This window comes from Labrus bergylta, chromosome 22, assembly GCF_963930695.1.
Source record: "Labrus bergylta chromosome 22, fLabBer1.1, whole genome shotgun sequence".
Lineage (NCBI taxonomy): Eukaryota > Metazoa > Chordata > Actinopteri > Labriformes > Labridae > Labrus > Labrus bergylta.
The window spans coordinates 19,479,634-19,499,189 of record NC_089216.1 but is presented as its reverse complement, the minus strand read 5'-3'; the positions used below and the strand labels follow the sequence as shown (position 1 = coordinate 19,499,189).

Below are 19,556 nucleotides of genomic sequence, written 5' to 3'. Positions count from 1 at the left end.
ACAAACCCCCCAGCCCATGTCTTTGATTTGATCAGTGATTCCCCTGAGATAATAATCATTCACAGTTCTGCAAGATCGTCGAGTAGCAACAGGCCCTTTTTGAGCCATATTGTTTTACTTACAGTTCTTTTTTAAGACTTGATGTGTAGGATGCATTCTATAAAAAAAACATGTTTTTGTCTCTTCATTCATATGTTGAAACACATCTCATAGAATGTCTCACCCTGACTGATCATGCAATGAAAGTTAAAGGAGAAAAACTTATCTTACATGAGTTTGTTTGTGTGTGTATGTTTTTGGAAACTGACACTCATACTATCTGTGTTTTCATTTGACTCGCAGATCTACCAGGAGGACATGATGCGTTCGCTTTTGCAGAACTCCCTCCACGTTTTCAGTGCAATCAGCGGGACATCCACCAACCTGGGCTGACCCCCCGCTGACCCCCTGGATTCTGGATAATGACAGAACCATTCTTTTATGTTTGTTCTGTCTGGCACCACCCATCGTCCCCTGGTGAACACGCCTTATCCTTCAAAGTCTTTGCTAGTTTTTCCATTGGACGATAGATAACATACTCCGACCACAGCAGCAGTATTTCTGAGAATGTATCGCAGCAACACCAACCTAGTGCCATTTTCACACGTGCAATCCTGAACATTTCTCGAACATTTCAGGAAAAAGCGCTCCCTGAAATGTTCACATAATGTCTCTTACAGCGATTGTGTGTCACCTAGATAGAGTCCAACACTCTGATGACAGTTTTTTCTTCCTTCCTTCCATATCAAAGTTTGAATTTTGGGTACTGTGACAACAACTAAAACATACAGTATGAAGCAGTTTCATTACGTGCAGGATATAAACATCTCCCCCTCCCACTTTCCCTGAACTGTTCCTGCTGTGTTCACACATCCTCCCGGACTTCTTGCAGAAAGTTTTCTAAAGGGGCCGGCGGGAAAAAGACAGAGTGAAAAACTCTGCTCTTTGTGTTTACGGCTCTCTGGACATGTCCAGAAGTTGTTTTTTTGCACGTGTGAATTGGGCTTAAAGGTAAGCATGTCAGGTGAAGGTGAGATGTTGAGTCATGTTAGGTTGTATTGCACTTTTTCTTTCTTCCTTTGCAATGAACTACAGCATCGTCTGTTGTCTGCTGAGTGGGAGACACTTGACGAAAAAGCAATTTATTATTCCTCAAGCTGTTCTAGCTCTGCAAAGTCTCCCTTCAGATCTATGCAGGGACCTTCACTCCCCCTCGACTGAACAGATATCACATGTGTCAACCAGTAAGAGAAATAAACAGTTTCGCGTGCCACTATGTTTTATTTGGTGCAGGATTTACTTGCAGGAATTTAACTAGTTCTTACAAGGCAATCAAATAAAGAACAAAGCCAAGGGTGAGAGTTTATTGCAGGCTGCCTGGCAGGTGAATAGTTTGTGATTAAACCAGTCAAGTAGGAGCCTTTAGCAAGAGGCAAGGCCAAAGTTACTTCCCTGTTTGTTTAGTGACAAAAAGCCTCGTCAGGCTGTTAAGACAAAACAGAACTCAGGGCTGTATTAAAGCTGCTCTTAAGATGGGTTTGTTTAGAATGGGTTAATGGATCTGATAACAGTGTTCCAGAGGTAGTCAATCATGTCAAAAGTATTATGATGATAAATTCTATTAAAGCTGGCTAACAATCATTGAAACAGTTTTTTCTCTGTGGGCTCATCACAGCAGTTTACTTCAGTACAGCGAGCGAGTGGAGAGTTCCTCTCTTGTGGGTTAAGATCCAGTGCCTTTCTGCTCTGCCTCCTGAAGAGACTCTTGAGTAACAACATCACATGCAGGTCACTCACAGTATTTCACAAGTGCTACACTGTAATAAACAGTTAGATTGAATGATATTTAAAGCTAGTGTACATAATGTGTCGTCCATGCTGTAAAGAGAATTCTGTATCCTTGTATGTTTGTATGTATGTATTTATATTTGAATCATGTTGGACTCACTTCAGTCCAAACTGTCCTAGCAGAGTTTTTTTTTTTTAATTGCATTCTATACAGAAGTGCAGCTGCTTGTCAAACTTAATTTGTAAAGCCATTTTTCAATAAAACCTGGAAAAAAAATATTTTCATTGGCAGGTGTGTTTTTTTTGGACCCTGGAGAGAGAAGTCAATAAAATATAAAAAATTGGACACAAAAAGGAAATCAGTTTGAAGTCTGGGCTGAACATCTCAGAAAAGGTTTAAAAGAAATGCTTACTTGCTTTTCAATTCAATTCAATTCAATTCAATTCAAATTCAATTCAAAAAACTTAATTTGTCCCCGGGGGGCAATTCAAAGGCACACAGAGCAGTAAATTAACAACAGTGCAGGTAGACGAAACATTTTAACCTAAATATAAAGTGTCAATTTAAATACAACTTAAAGCTTAAACTTAATTTCAAAATACAAAATATAAAAGAGTAGATATAAGTGGACAGTGATCAGACTAACAGATGTAAACAGATGTAACCAGAACTATGTGCAGTAAACGAGAAATATATATATATACAGAGCTATGTGCAAGTAGGCAAATACTAAATGATAAATTATTAAGGTGCATGGTGAATAATAATGGAACAACAGAACTAATATATACAATATAACTGTAAAGGTATAAATGAGATAAATAAAGTGACCGTAGCTGGAAAGTTAAGAATTAGATAAATAAAGTGACCGTAGTGCAATGATGGATAAGAAACAACAGGAATAAATTAACCAGAACTGTATGAATACTGATATAAAATGGATAGAATAAAGTGATGTAGTGCATGAGAGCAGATAAAGCAGAGGCAGTTAAGGTGCATGGAAATATAAAGGAAGTTCACAGCTGAGAGTCTGCATTGGGTGAGAGGTGTTGGTGTCTGTTGGGGGGGGGGTTAGGAGTTGAGGAGCTGGACAGCCCTGGGTCTTGCTCTTCTGCAACCTGCAGCAGGGACAGCGAAGTCGGCGTCCTGAGGGGAGCCACTCAAACGCTGGGAAGAGAGCGTGTGAAGGGTCCTGCATAATCCCACCTGCTAGCCTGATTGTCTGTTGATCATAGATCGATGTCAAAGTCCTTACAGGTAGTCCAATGATCTCAGAGAAGACTGTGAGGGGAAATGTAGAATTTTCTAGTCCTTTGACTACTTAAAGCACTTTTACACCAGGTCACACCTACTCATTCACTCACTGATGGTAGAGGCTGCTGAGTAAAGTTTCCATCAGTATTAATTCATACACATTCACACACTGTTACTGATTGAGCATTAGCAACCCTGTGTCAGCTGGGGATTGAACCTCCAACCTTCTAGTTTAGAGACCACCAACTCTACCACTGAACCACAGCTGCCAGATATAGCACTAGACTTTGGGGGGAAATAGGGTATTTCAGTAAAAACCTGTAACTCATCATAAAGTAGCCTATATGATAAAAGCATACAGATGAAATGTAGAGAATGTTTCCACTGGACTAGCACCATTAGTTGGTCCACTCTGTTCTGTTTGTTGCTGCATAAATCCATTATCATAAACATAATCACTTTAATGACTCATTAAGAGCCTGACGACTTCCTGGAGGAATGGATGGCGGTTTGAGGATATTGCACTTATACTCTTACGCATGCGCATTTCTGTCTTCAATTATAGACTCAGCCTAGCTGCTTTTCACTGTTGTTAACCCACACGTTTTTCTTGTTTTTATTATTATGGTTTGTTTTCATTTAAGTTACAATGTTGGTTAAAAAAAGAAACTCCCACTTGGTCACTGTCATTCCTCTCATGTCCCATCCCCCCCCCCCTCTCTCTCTCTCTCTCTCTCTCTCTCTCTCTCTCTCTCTCTGTCTCTGTCTCTCTCTCTCTCTCTCTCTCTCTCTCTCTCCGGCTCCTCCTCCGCTGTTCCCTCCGACAAGGTGTGCTTACTGACTGTTTCCTTCAGATAGACAAGACCTTCTGCTCTCGTCTGACTCTCTAGAATTAACCATAACAAGAGTAGTTGTGTTTTCCTCCAGAGGATCTACAGGAGAGGAACATCATGACTTTTCATATGGACTTCTTTATCGCCTTCTTAACATGCGCCGCAGTGACTCTGGTTCTGCCCAGTAAAGCAGGTAAACACACTTTTATTTCCTGACTTTCGACCTGGAATTAGACTTTGGACGAGAAGTTTGAGGAGCTAGTTTGAAGTCTTTTTGTCGACCACTCACACATTCACATTAGTGCCACTCTTGAATGACGTAGCCTCTTCTGACGGGATATCACACTATGGAAACAACTTATACCTTTAACATCAGAAATAATATTTAGTAACTTTTAGTTTGCTAAATGAATGTTAACCGCACGATGGGACTGTTTTATCTTGCACATTTAATTCTGTAATGTGGTACTTAACTTAGATTATATTTTACATAATTGGCCTATAGTATAATTAAGTCAAATAGGTTTATGAAATAGTTTTTTTTGGCCCAAGTTTAGTCCGCTTTGACTCATGACTTTGAAGCATTTTGTGACATTTCCGGACTTAAAAAAAAAAAAGCTTCTTAATGTTGGACAATTTGTGAAAAATTATCTTTGCATTTCGATAACAATTATGAACACACCAAATGCTCCACCAACAAAGAAATCCATTTGGTTTCGGTGACTGTCACAGGCCTGTAATAACTCCACACAATCTCCCACAGGCAGTGCGTGTGCGTGTTTTGGCTCTTGCTCTTTTCCAGATGCAGAAAGTTGGTTCATCTGTGTGGACCAAACACAACACGCCCCTAAGAACTACTTCAATTGTTTTACCGGTTTGGGCATGCACTGCTAATAGTTTTGATTCTTAAGTATGTTGCTCATTCTGTGCTGCAACATTATGATTTAACACGTTTGACATCCACCTTACATGTTTCTCTAAAGTTGTGCACTTCAGCATTAATTGTGCAACTAAAAACTATTATTATTCCTTCTTGTCTTACAGTCAGAGGCTTCTTCATTAAAGTCTGAATCAAATTGTTTTTTATTGCCAGTAGTCAAAGAGAGGTAGGCCTACTTTTGAATAAAGTAGACAAAGAATATTACACTCATCGGCCACTTTATTAGGTACACCTCGCTGCCGGGTTGGACCCCCTTTTTGACTTCAGAACCGCCTTAATTCTTCATGGCATAGATTCAACAAGGTGCTGGAATCATTTCTTTAGAGATTTTGGTCAACATTGACATGATAGCATCACACAGTTGCTGCGGATTTGTTGGGTGCACATCCATGAGACGAATCTTCAGTTCCACCTCATCCCAAAGGTGATCTGTTGGATTGAGATCTGGTGACTGTTGAAGCCGTTTGAGTACAGTCAACTCATCGTCATGTTCAAGAAACCAGTTTGAGATGACGTGAGCTTTGTGACATGGTGTGTTATCCTGCTGTGAGTATCCATCAGAAGACGGTTATCATAAAGGGTTGGACATGGTCAGTAACAACGCTCAGGTAGGCTGTGGCGTTTAAATGATGCTCAGTTAGCACTCAGGGACCTCGGGTATAACCAAGGGTTATTTGAGTTAATGTTGCCTTTCTATCAGCTCAAACCAGTCTGGCTGTTTTCCTCTGACCTCTGACCTCTGGCATCTTCGCCCAGAGAACTGCCGCTCACTGGATATTTTCTCGTTTTCAGACCGTTCTCTGTAAACCCTTGTGCGTGAAAATCCCAGTAGATTAGCAGTTGCTGAAATACTCAGACCAGTTCAAAGTCACTTAAATCACCTTTCTTCCTCATTCTGGTGCTCGGTTTAAACTTCAGCAGATCGTCTAGACCATCGCCGTGTGATAGGCTGGTGAGGTATTTTCAATAACAAGCAGTTGAACAGCTGTTTCTAATAAAGTGGCCGCTGAGTGTCGAATTAATGTGTCCTTATATGTTGAACTGCAAATGTTGTGAAAGAGCTGCTCAGTTTGTGCAGGAATGTGCTAACTAAAATCAAGATAACTTAAGATAAGTGTCATAATGGCCTTTTTTATGGGATGGCTTGCAGTTTGGTTGTGCATCGATTGCATTTTAAAATGTAGCCGTGGAGCTCCTTGACAGAAAGCCCAGCCGACACGACAAACTATCCCAGAATGCATATTGAACTTTGTTGTGAAATATGTTTCTGTGAAAATGAGACAAAAGTGGAAACTGTGCTTTGTTGAGTTAACCTGGGCTTTGTTGTGACCACAGTTATGTCTGAAATATTCCTGGCCTTGTTTAACCTCCTGAAAGCTCTCTCTATTTTTCATCAGCATGATTCACACTGAAAAGGTGGCTGTAGGATGAATTCCTCTTTTCTTTCCCTTGCCGACAGATTGGCCTCCTCCACCAACGAGGCTGAAATATGAGTGGATCGACCAGTTTACCGTGAACGTGTCCTGGGAGAAGCCCCGAGGTGTGCAGGATGGCAGCGAGGTTACGTACAAATACAGACTGGTGAAGAACGGAGAAGACGTAAGAAAAATCAAACTCTTTGGTGCTGGTGGGGGGGGGGGGACCTTTTCACTGTTGCATCCACATTATCGGAGAACAACATCCAACTCAGTTATGGGTTGTTGGCAGTACAGACCACTTAAAATAACAATACTGCAAACCAAAAACCAATGTTTTTTTTTAGAGCCTGGCTGATTAGTCGGCCAGCTGATAATATCAGCCAATATTAGCATATCAAGTCAGTATCAGTATTACCAAATTTATCATATATATGCATTTCATTTGAGTTTCTAGTATAAAACAAGTAGTTATCTTTCACCAGCTGAGTTCACTTTAACAAACATGGTCAAGCGGTTACTTTCCAGTTGAGCGGCCATCTTGTCTTGGTTATACTGTACATAGGAGCTATTTATTTGTTGTTAGAATTAGTTTGGTATTTAGTTTACTAATATTTGGTTGGTGTTGTTTATTTAGTTATTCAACATGTTTTCTTTATTTTGGGTAATATTTTCTTTTGCCAGTTGTTTGTTTAGTACATTTAGTTTTGCATATTTTTGCATATTTTTGCATATTTTTGTGAGGTGTTTGGGTAACACTGTGGGCACCACAGGTCATTTAGGTAAGAGGCAGGTAGAGGACCAGCATGCACCTGGGTGGGCCTATGTTTTTTTAGCAGCGCAAGAGAGGCAGCAGGATGATTTCTTTGTTCTTTTGTTTGTTTGCTTTTTTTTTTGACCAATTAAAACACCAGCAGCGTAGATCTTTAGCATGGACAGTGGACTTCTTTTGCCTGCGTACATCACACCTCCATGGTGCACCAGTGGTCATTGTCATGTATCATGTTTGATATAAGTTTATTTTGATTTTTTCGGGACAAATAGTCACTACACTGTATTTTTTTGTGTTTGATATCTGCATTTAAGGGATCAACGCAACAAATGTGTGAATGTATATCTATCTATCTCTACAGATTTCACAGATCTAAGAAAGATATTTGGTCGATATATATCAGTATCAGCCCCAAAAATCACATATCGGTCGGGCCCTATTTTGCGACAGCAGGAAGACGCTATGTCGGCTTAACTACAGTGGGACAAAAAGGGACAAAAGAGAATGTGTTCAATGCAATGGCAGGTTCAATTCTGACTTTAATGGTATAGTTTGTTATTTTTAAAGTTGAGTTTTATGAGTTCAGGCACAGAGCACACACAGCTAGGCTCTACATTGTAGCAGACCGTTACATTTGCTCGACCCCTCTGCTCATTTTAAGAAAAATCAAGCTGAAGTACATCGGGGTAAATGTAAACTATAATGAACAAAGATCAACAGCGCTTTACTTTTCTGCTAAGAAGCCCCTCTCTTTAAGCACCTGAGTGTTCCCGCTGAGAGTTGCCTCATGGTCTCTGTGCAGTATCATCGTTACGTGAGCAACTGTGCCTATCGTCAGATGTGAAGTACTGTGTCATTGACTGCCTCTCGGATTAGTCATGCAGCCCTTAAACCAGGAAGGAAGGTTTTGGAAAATCTAATTAAAGGTCAAATAGTTTTCTATTTATTTGTGTAATGAACAGTGTGTGATTTATGAAAAGAAAGCTGATCAAAGTTGGTGTTCTTGAAGCTTGTTTTTTCTTCTAAACAAAGCACTGTGAGCAATTCTTTATTGTTTTACTTACAGTAACTAAACTACATTTTAAAGAGCCAGAATGTACTTATACAATAATTGTAGACATATTTTGACGTTAGTAAGCTAGATCTTTCTTTCCTCATACCTTGTTTTTTCCTCACAAGCACACATCTGTGATTTTATCAAACAAGACAAACAATAAGGCTACACGCTTATGTAACATGCAAAAAAATTAATGATGATGATAACAACACTCAAGAATAAGGAAGGTATCTTAAAACCTTAAGAAGTGCTCTGGACATTAAAATGTATATGCCTACTTGCAATTAAAATTATGAGTGGGGAGAAGTTTTGCCCCCCCCCTCCTACACACACACATACACACTTCCCCTCTTAAATGTCATTCATCAATGAAAGTTATATGTCCATATTAGGACCCGACCGATATGGCATTTTCAGGGGAGACATCTGAGAGAAAAAATCAGATGTCGATATTTATCTCAATTCTATCTATGATCATTAGAGATAGATAAAGATATACTCATTTACCTGGTTGATGCCTTAAATGTAGTTATCAAAAACTTGTGGAAAAGATATTTAACATAGACAAGATGGTCACTCGACTGGAAAGTAACTGTGCATGTATGTGCGTCACCGCTTGCTTGTTGTATTCCATATAGCGCCCTCTGGTGGTGAAAAAGAACTGCTAGTGTAATACACTGAAACACAAATGAAACGCTATTTAACTGGTGAATAAAACTCATAATATCTGCGATAAAGTTTGCCGATACCGATAGTCACTGTTTTTTTAAATATCGGACACAATATTTAAATCAATCAGGCTCTAGTCCACATCCCCCCCCCCCCCCCCTGGCAAATCACACCCTGTGTACAATGGTTCTCTGATGATCAGGCAGCTGTATTCATGTTGACGTCTTGAATAGACTTCTACACTTTGATGTTCTTTTTTTTTTTTTTTTACTTTTGCGCCTGCATTGGTTTTTGTGCGTTCATTCAATGAAGGACTTTCAGTTTGGTGAATCCAAGTAGCACATGAAGGAGAAGAGTATAAAAAAATGATAATATGAAAGTGTTTTTGCCCTGGGCTCATTTCTTTGTGTATACAAAGAAAACATAAAACACTACCATTGTCACCACAGAGATATTCAACACATGAATTGTTTCTGCAGGAAGCCCAGAGGACACATCATATATTCACTAAGTTTCACTGACACAGACAAAGAGGAGTTTTTAAACCAGTTCCTCCTGCATGATGCATAAACACACTACCAAATGTTTCATTCTCTTTGCTAAATCTCTCGCTGTCTTTTGTTGCCTGTTTTACACTGACAAGTTAGAGCCCCTCTGTTTAGTCGTTTTGGGACTTACTTGTTACATCTGACCTCCAGCCTGAGTTTGTGATTAAAGGCTGACGACAGAGATTTTGAAATATGTGTCAGCAGGTGTTAATGCCTTCCTATTGTTCTTCTTTTTCCCAGGTCACATGTACAACGGTGAGGAATTTCACAGTCCCCTGCCTCACAGAAGAGACAGATTCTGATGGCTACACGTACAATGTTTGGACGGACAGCAGTCCAAACTGTAGAAGCTCCACGGGTGAGAGCACGCGGGTCAACATAACGGTCAAATACCTCAAATCCAGAGGTAAGAAGAGTGAGCTCAACTGAAAATACCAGGAGTCTTTTTTTTTGTATGCATGTGACACCTTTGTTGTTGCTCTGTGCAGCTAAAGTGGTGAAAGACTTCAAATGTGTCATCCACGGCAATGAGACGGACTGCTCCTGGATCCCTGTGGATCCATCTCTGAAGCTCAACCTCTCCTACAGGTGAGTTTTTATGATTGAAAAGATTTAGTACATAGAGGCATTCAGAGTCTTTATGATTATACCACTCCCATTTTGCAAGGATTCATTTCCCTTTTTCTTTTGAGGCCGAAGAGTAAAGGTCTTTTTTTTCTATAGGGGTTTATGGTGTTCATAAAGAGTTTAATGGTAGGGTGTGTTTCCTCTGAAGATGGTATGTTGTTATCGCTCTTACTTTACATCCATGAAAATCTTTGAATGGTCTGTGCCCCTCTTACTTCGACCTTTATGAATCATCTAAGGTACAAACAGGAGGAAGAGAAATCAAGTGCCATATCCAGAGTCACCATCATTAAAAGCCCCACTCCTTTCCTGAAAGGCTTTTTTTTTTTGGACATACTTTATCAATCCCTGAGGGGAAATTCTGGTTTCACACTCTGTTATTTAGAGACATTCATCTCATACACATAGGCGCGACATACAGACAAGACCCAGTGGTGATTGTAGAGTCTGTTAGGGCCCTAGGCAAAAATTGGGGGGCAATTGGGGGGCCTGCCAACCAGCGTTCAGCAGGGCAGTGATAATGAGTACTGTCATATGGGGCCCCCTTAAGGAGGTTTCCTACTGTCATTGCAAAATTTGTTTGTATTTGATCATGTCTATAAACCCCTCTATTTCAGCCCTGCTCAGAACAGACTGTTTCTGTGTCTGTACCTTTAAATATGTAAATGAGCTGTGTCTGACCACGCCCCCTCTCTGGAAGGACTTGGGTGTACTCTGGCTTTCTCGCTCCATGTTCTATTGTTTACAGAAGGTAGACTCAGAGGGCAGAACAAACACCTAGCTGTGGGAGTGTCACCCATCTGGGGGAGGGGCTACTTCCCTTTGTGATGTCATGAAGGGAAAATCTCCAAACGGCCTGTTTGAGCACACATTTTCTGAAAAGTGATGTAGGGAAAAGACGGAGAGGATGGACTTTTCTCATCATTGGGGGATTGTAGAAATGCTAGAGACATGCGTTAGTTTTAGAAACAACATGGTGAAGCGTAGGGTCCTCTTGTTTGATTTCCTTTTTACAAAATTTATGCTGTTCAGCCTCTCAGACAGCACGTAGAAAGTCAGGAAAAAACAGGATATAGTCTGAAATACAAAAGTCTAAAAGCCTAACCTGAACACTCACTTTAGCAGTGTAAATAATGTAATTACTCTGACTAGAAATCTTGGTATAGTTTGTTTTTTTTTTAGCATAAAATGAATTCACTACACATAATATACATTTTCCTGAAATTACATCTGATATGGTCACATGTGACATATTCATAGATCCATAGATTGAACAAAAGCCTGCAGGTATGAGATTTGAAATGTTAATTCAGGGCTGAGGTGTTTTAAATGTAGTCCCTGACTTCAGGTGTGTTTATGGATCCTCATCTAGTTCAGCAGCAGATAATCTTTTGGGCTTTGTGGACATCTAGTGGTGGCTGATGGAATTGCACCGTCTGTAGTTGATAAGAGCACAGTGAGGACAAAGCCACTGTGACCCTTATTAATACTTGTTTTATTTCCCCTTCTGTCCTCACAGGATGTGTGGATGTTCAGAGGAAGTTTTAAAAAGTTTAAAGAAGTGCCACGAGCTTCACAGAAATGAAACGAGGACCGGTTGTCACCTGAAAGTCAACGCCATAAAGGGTGATATCTGCATCTTGGTGGAGACTGACGCTGCAATGAGCACCTTTATAGCTGAGCCTGGTAGGTATCACTCCTTTGCTGTTAATTATTAAGTAACTCTGCAAATATGAAAATAACTTCCAGAAATGTTTAAATATTGCATCTTGCATTTAAAAGTCTTTCAGTTCAAATAAACAAATGATGCTTTCTTCTTCTTCCTCAGAGGTCCCTTCACCAAAGATGAGTGTCAGAGAAGTAGGTGACCATCTCAAGCTGAGCTGGAAACCTCCAGAGGTCGGGAAACAATGCACATGGTTGTATGACGTCTGCTACACCCATTGCAGTTATCCTGAAGTAAGTTGTCATGCAGAACAATTTATCCTAAAAGTGTCCTTCATGTAAAGAGATTTTGCATCCGATACTGAGGGATTCATTTTCAAAGAATAGATCACCGCTGCTGATAGCGCTGATGTTGCCCAGCAGCACAAACACACCCTTTAAATTATAGCAGCATAACACAAATTGCTTCTCAAGTTTCAAGTTTATATGATTGTCATCACAGCCATATCTCAGACATCCTGAGAGAACTGCACTCATATTCTGACAGTGGCACATACAGCTGCCCGAGTGCGACTTATTCTCAGAGCACACACACACACAGTATTTATGGTTTGCTGATGTTGGACGTAGCAGCTCTTTTCTTAAGGTCACCGGTGAAGTTTCACCGTCTGTATGGCAGCTTCTTCCTTGTAACAGCAGCTCCTCCAGATGAATCACCTCTGTCCTGACTCACAGATCCAGACTTTCTTTACACATTTGGAAAACGTTTGCATCTATGTGTCTGCGAGGAGCCTCAGACAGTCCTGTACTACTTTATCATTAGTCTGTAATTACTGAGAGTAGCATTTTTTGGTCTTGTGTTTGTGAATTGGATGATTTTTTGACTCATTTTGAAATGTAAGGAGAACATTTTGTCCTGATGCACCTCAGTGCCAACCAAAGGTCTCTGAGTGCAACTGCAACAGCGTATTAAGCAGAGCCAGCTCTTGGCACAGGCCATATAGGCGGTCGCCTAGAGCGCCACATGCTGGAGGGGCACTGCGGAAGCCCCACCCCCCCCAAAAAAAAATAATAATTTAAGGGCCAGTCGGCACCCATTTTCGCCCTTACCTCATGTTCTGTCTTGAAATTAAGAAATGAACATGTGAAGAAATTAAGAATGAAAGAATAATACACTTTGCATCCCTAATATTTTATTATATATGTTGTTATTATTATGAGGTTGTCCATATATTGTGGTGTCAGGCTTCGAGAAGGGGGGGGGGGGGGGGGGGGGGGGATTATTTTATCTTACCTTATCTCGCCTAGGGCACCAAAATGTCTGGAGCTGACCCTGGTATTAAGATAGAAACTCTGCGTAGGACTTGCAGCCCACCTTTTTCGCCAAGCCCTGCCAATACTGACTCTAGTCCGTCTTCTTCTCCTCTTTTTATTTTTCTTCTTAGCCTCGTCATCGTGAAACTGTAAGGAGACCGGCTTACTGGGTTTCTTTTTGTCTGAAGGCTGGTGGGCCGTAAAGTACCCTAAAGCTGTACACTTCTTCTTAGAGAACCTCAGCACGCTGTCAAAGTTACATAGGTGACGTCTGATGATGTATTATTTGTGAGACCAACAACCAGGGAAGAAAAGTCGCTTTGGGTCTGCACCATCCATACAGTGATATGAAGTGTTGCATGCAGATCATTCACCATTATTGTGTCTCTCAATCTGAATGCAGATTTTCAGTTGCAGATACAATTAACATGAAAGTCTGTATTTAAGTTATATGTGAGTAATATCTATGTATACAACTAAATGGTTTTATGTCCTTTCTATTTTTTAGGTTTGCCTGAACCAAATTGTGATGCCAGGTAGAGAGCACTCGTTAGAGGTGGCCTACAATAACCGCTGCCTTTACCAGATCCGATCCAGCGTCAAGACCGACATATACTGCAAGAAAATCTCCAGCGGCTTCAGTGAAGTTGTGCCTTACGGTAAAACGCAGCACCATTTCTACCCTGACTGATTTCTCAGACTCTGTTTATTGAATAAGTCGTTGAGATACAACGGGAATAGGGAAAGGCTTTTTATACAGTGACATGACATGAAGTCAAGTCGTGTGTACTTGTAAAGCTCATTTAAAAACAGCTGACTAAAGAGCTGAACAATGAATAAAGAAAAGAAAGACCAAAAACTTAATAAGAGCTGATTATACAGGACGAACTCGGCACTCTGCACTTTATTTAACTTGTTGAAATCCCTCATTGAATCATGTGATGCTTTAGTGTGTTTTTATGTGTTCTTATGTGCTGTCTTGTAAATGTTTGTCTTGTGTTTTTTATAATTCTCTCTGTGCAAGGCAAATTCCCCTAGAGGCAATAACGGTTTCACTCAGCAGCAGAGCATTTAATGAGACGAAACAGACAAAAACATGAAGGGACAATCCAGTCTATTCTGTGTGAATGTGTCTCTGAGTGATGACTGTCTACAATGAGGGAGAAGCAAAAGTCCCGCTGGCTGTTTTTGTCAGAACCGTTTTTCCTTGGAAAGGACAGAGGGCTCCTCCTCTTGTGTATAAAAGCTGTTTTAGTCAAGGACTAGAGAGAAGAAGAACATACTCACTGATTATTTGGATGTCACATTAGCGTTTTTAGATCCAGATCATTCCATGTAAATGTACAGGCCACGTGAAGCTCAGGCTAACTCAAGTGTGCTAACATTAGCCTGCTAACACAACAACGCAGACCACAGTCAACTGCAGCTCAAGCAAAGGATAATTATGTCCGCTGATAGCGGTTAACGCTGTTTAATTATGTTGCAATCCATTTGATAACTCCTTCATGCAAACGTGAGGGGAGGAGGGTTGAAGTGTGGCTGGAGGAGAGAGGAGGCTTAACTATAGAGGAGGTGTCACCAAACAGCAGTTTGTTTTGGTTTCATGCTGGTGCTCAAGGGCGACATCTACTGGATCAAAAAGTCGCACATTCTTCCTTTAAATATAACAAAAAATACAATTTGTCAAAGAATCTCTTTATTTGAACACATCAAATGATATTCATCTTAATTGAAGTCCTCTCACATAAAAAAACAAACATTTGTCTCTAATCCCTTGTACAGTATGAATAGATTACACGTGTTACACCTGTCAGTGACTCTGCACATGTTGCTGCTGGTGATTGAGAGATTCTTGTAATTAGACCTACACCTGAGCACACAGTTTGCTGAAGATCCTGGTGGGGAGTTGTTAGAGAACACACTTGTAGTTTCTAAGTTTCAGTATCCATCTTCTGACTGGAATAAAATCATTAACTGCTCTTAAAACTGATGAAAATGCTTTTGTCTTATTCCAGGTTCTAACAAGCCTCCTGACAGGACGCTGACTGTGGTTGCCATTGTCGTCCCCATCATTCTGTCCGTCTGTGTACTCCTGTCCTGCTACTGCTTCAGGAGGTATGTTAATTTTTTTATTTTTTTTAAGAGCTTTGTTGTAATGTAAATAAAACTCAACCTACCTGCCACAGATGGGGACCTTCACAAAGAACAGATTGTGTCTGCTAATTGTTGGATGAGTTGCACATCAGTTGCACCCACTATCTGCTCCGTCTAAATGTCCAATTCACCAAGCATATTGCGCTAACGATATTCAAGTTTGTCAACGGCCAGACCTCGGTATTTAAAAAAAAAAAAAACAAGACAGCAAAAATTGTTACCAATCAATGTATGAAGCGCTAGATGGCTTTTACTTTGAAAATACTTACACAGAAACGCTACAAAATCACAGCCGGCCCTACACTGCCTCTGTGTTTCTCGCTGCGCTTGACGCGCACCCACCGCCTACTTGTGGAAAAAAAAAAAAAAAGCTCTGCAGGTGAGCAGAGAGAGAGAAAGAGTGCGAGCGATGTCCGCTGTTAAAACTTTGCAGGGCTGAAATACAGTTGACTTAGCAGATGTGGTGCAGAAACAACTGTCCAGTCCACATGTTTATTAAAATATTCAATCAATGCATTCATTATTGTGTGTAAGACACAAAAAGGACAAAAAGACTAGATAAGAATCATAAAGTTCTGCAGAAAAAAAAAAAAAAATTGGTGTATTAAAGGTCCCATATTCTGCTTTTTCTGGTTTTATATGTTCTTTAGTGTGTTTTCCAAGTGTCCTGTGCATGTTTAGACACATCTATGTGCAAAAATTCAAAGTCTGCGTAAACGCAGCTTCTCCTACGTCCTCCTGTTAGCTGTAGCATTAGCCACATGTAACGCTCGGTTCTAGCCCCCCTCCATAAAAATTTGTCGGTGTGACGTCATTGTCAGTGTGAGATCTCTGATGTAAGTCCATTGGCTTGCTGTGGCAAGACCAGCAGCTCATATTGAAATTTCCGAGAAGCGTGCTGAGCAACTGACCAATAATGACAGAGCGGATCGGCAGACCAATCAGAGCAGACTTGGCCCACGTGGGGCTTTGCAGTGTGGGCTCAACAGAGTGTAGCTGATGGACTCAGAGCGGAGAGGGAGCAAGGAGGAGCAGTACATGAAAACAGACACTTTTTTAGAACTTTAGCTATTGTGAACGTACAAAAGTAGGAACATAGATTAAATATACGAACCCCAAAAAGGGCAAAATATGGGCTCTTTAAAAAGTGACCAGAATGCAGGAAAAAATATATAAGCTGCTTACATTTTTTTGGGGGGGTGGAGGTTGGTCTACCTGCACTGTTGTTAATTTACTGCTCTGTGTGCCTTTGAATTGCCCCCCGGGGACAAATAAAGTTTTTTGAATTGAACTGAATTGAATTGAATTCTGTCTTTAACATTCTTCCTGCTGTATGCTCTGTTACAGACACAGCGCCATCATCTGCCCAACCATACCAGATCCATCAGCAATCTTTAAGGAAATGATGATGAATGGAAACAAAGATCTAAAGGTAAACTTTAGGGAGAAAAAAAACAACAACAACTCTCCTTCCCCATTCTGCATCCACAAGCACTCACCACACTTCTCTGTCTCTCTGTTTTTCAGACTCCAGGGAGTCTGTACACGCCAGTGCCAGAGCCCATTGAATCCTTCAGAATTACCCAAATAACTGAAAACAGCGGCCTCCAGCAAAATGTATGACTTGTTCGTCTGCACGGCGATGTCTGCAGTGCAACTGGACCTCCAACTCTGGGTGACTTTGTGTGAGGAGCATGAACAGTGAAACTTAATATCAGGCTGATAAACTCAGCTATACTGACCTCTACTGGTTAAAAGCTGCATAGATCCACAATGCAGTGTCTGAGCAAGAAGTGACAAAGTAGAATGTAGGGAATGGGGTCGTCCTGATGCCGAAGGCGGAATTTTTAAACTTTGATGTGACGTTACTACGGCAACAAAAATAGAAGTCCTAGGCACACAATATTGGTTAATGTTGGTTATATGTAATTATGTTATTACCAAAATTGCAAGTTTCACAGTCTTAATTGCACAGAATTGTGACAACCTGAGATGATAAACTCTCCTACTCGTTGTGATATTTGATTGAGGTGGAGCTCATTTGGAACCGTTATGTTTGTATGTAACGACGGACTTTACTTGTATATAATGTGATGTAATTTAATTTATTACGAAGCATAATGTTTTACAAGCTCTTCTTCATATGTTTTGAATGCAAAGAAAATGTAACGTATTCAGTAACCAATGCTGTAAAAAAAAAAAAAAAAAAGTGGCTGTGAAGTAAATGTACTTAGACTTCAACACTGGACCTCCAATGCACTTGTTCTGTGTCACTGCAGCTAGGTGCCAACTTATGTTGGCAACACAAGACATTAAGATTCTGCTTAAGTCTCTAAAAAGATGAACATACAAGTTCATATTTGTATACACACATGCAGGGCTGCTGAGGATTTTTAAGGACAGGATATGCACTGTATCCCTGGAGCAACATACGAGGTCACCCAGCTATGGACCAGGAAATATAAACAGGAAGTTTGCCCTGCTGCCTGCTTTGTGCTGATATCCTCACGCTGGACTTTTTGATAGAGTGCAGGACTGCGAGTGGACCATGTGGAAGTTGTGTCCAATGTGAACTGGCTGATTCATCCCTCGATGACTGCACGACAAGACTAAGTCATAAAAAATGGAGACTTGCTTCTGTGGAGGCGAGCAAATCAACTCATGGCCACTGGACAATAGAAAGGAAGCCATTACCATAACGTTAACACATCAACTTCTTTCTTGTGTCTTCCCTAAAGACTGAACAGGAAGACTATGCATGCATTGAAAAACAACTTCATTTGTGTTGTTGTCATGGATACAAAAACTGCCAAATAAGGAACTGATGAAAGGAGTACATGGCAAACAGCACAGGACCGCCCTCGTGTCACCACTGGAACTCCCCCAGTCCAGTCTAAATATCACAGTAATAAACTGAGTTATTTAGAAGGAGGAGCTACGGCAAAGGCAAAATCTTGAATGTTTAAAAATAAAAAAATCCACTTACTCTGTAAACCTTTGTGACTGTACAAAAGAAGTGGAGGTGGCCTCTGGTTTCTTGTTCTGAATGTTGTGACAATGCAGAAATGCATCTAACTTGCATTCTTTCTAATGGCCAGCAGGGGGCAACTCCAAAATAATGCATAAAGAAGTGTAACTGCACATAATTATATTTAAAAAAACTTCTATAATAAAGAATGATGTTCATTTTGTGGATTCTGGTCCCATTTAGAGTACAGATGATCGCATCTCCACCCTGATGTCCAAGTACGGTTCAGATGGCAAAAATGACGTAACTGATGCATTACAATTAGGATTCCAGAAACAGTGGATGAGGTCATGAAGGTTATGCCGGTTTCTTTTCTACAATCTATAATTAGACTATAATTACAGCATCTCCAAAGTGTACACTATGTTGTCACTCAGGATATGAACTCTACTGGCTGGATGTTTTGTTCCTATTTTGGATGGAATAACTTTTCATACACGACTTGATCTGATTGATTGGACTCTTCAAAATCCCTACAGTGACGCGCAGTGTGTCCTTTGTACACACCTCACACAACGACAGAGTTGTGTAGAAGTCACTCAACAGTGAAAACTTGATTCCAAGTCTGAAGTTAGTGTGATCTTCCGTCTTCTTGCACATGCACTAACACACCTGAAAAAAAGTGGAGGGAAACATGTAAACTGGAAGGTTAAGCCACGACAAACAAAGACTGGCTTCCTGGAAAATCTAATTCACGGCACATGGAAAGCTTTAGAGAAATCCAATCAGTAAATACATCTAAAAAAAAATTTTAAGTACATCTATAGTTGTCTTTGTCAATCATGAAATCAAACTACACCAATCAACTTACCTAATACAGCATTGGGAACAGGGTGGGCCTAATCATTTGAAACCACAATCCATTAGAAAGCAAATTCTCTCTTAACACGTATTGCTGAGGACTACTACACAGCTGTGTATAAGACGCAGCCAACTTTAAAAATTAAAAGTGTGTCTCACGACAGAGAGAGAGAGAGAGATAGAGAGAGAGAGAGAGAGAGAGAGAGACTCTTTTCTTGGCTCGGTGCCACTTCAGTTAGTGCAGCACGGATAAGTTCCTCCTCTAGAGCGGGTCTACCTGCTGAAGGTGTTTATAAACTGATGTCTCATTGTCTTGAGTCCAAGATGATTTAAATAAGTTGGCTGTGGTTCTTACTCTTGGACAAAGAAGTGGCTGAGGATGCTTTTTCTCACTGCAGCGTTCGAGACTACAATCGCCGCTGCAGCTCTGAGCGATAAACACATTTAGTTCCGGAAGGTTTTTCACAATAAAAGTCCGTAATTCCCATCTCTCTGATGTGCTTTTATTTTGAAGCAGACGTATGAGGAAGTTGGGTGTTATAAGCTGCTGCAACTTAACAAATCTCAGATGTGTGAAAATAAATACTTAGAAGCTTCAGTAGCCTGCTAATAGGTAAACAAACAGTGACTAAAACATCTAATATTTAATCT

At 40.5% G+C, this 19,556-nt stretch overlaps 2 protein-coding genes across 5 annotated transcripts in view; both read left to right on the top strand.

The window, feature by feature from the left end:
- Window positions 1-2,106, top strand: part of dock11 (dedicator of cytokinesis 11) — an 87,979-nt gene extending 85,873 nt beyond the window's left edge. For all 4 annotated transcript variants that reach the window (XM_065950226.1, XM_020645584.3, XM_020645582.3 and 1 more), the window contains one exon: window positions 343-2,106. Coding sequence is in view for 3 of the 4 variants with exons in the window: in XM_020645584.3 (XP_020501240.1) it covers window positions 343-432 (90 nt within the window). In the remaining variant the exon portion in view is untranslated. The remainder of the gene's footprint in view (window positions 1-342) is intronic.
- A 1,805-nt stretch (window positions 2,107-3,911) lies between these two features.
- il13ra1 (interleukin 13 receptor, alpha 1) lies at window positions 3,912-18,262 on the top strand. Its single transcript, XM_020645573.3, has 10 exons — window positions 3,912-4,108; window positions 6,315-6,454; window positions 9,557-9,722; window positions 9,805-9,904; window positions 11,463-11,629; window positions 11,772-11,902; window positions 13,431-13,581; window positions 14,938-15,037; window positions 16,424-16,508; window positions 16,604-18,262. The coding sequence occupies exons 1-10, from the start codon at window positions 4,033-4,035 to the stop codon at window positions 16,697-16,699; spliced, it is 1,212 nt and encodes a 403-aa protein (XP_020501229.1). The 5' UTR covers window positions 3,912-4,032; the 3' UTR covers window positions 16,700-18,262.
- The last annotated feature ends 1,294 nt before the right edge of the window (window positions 18,263-19,556 follow it).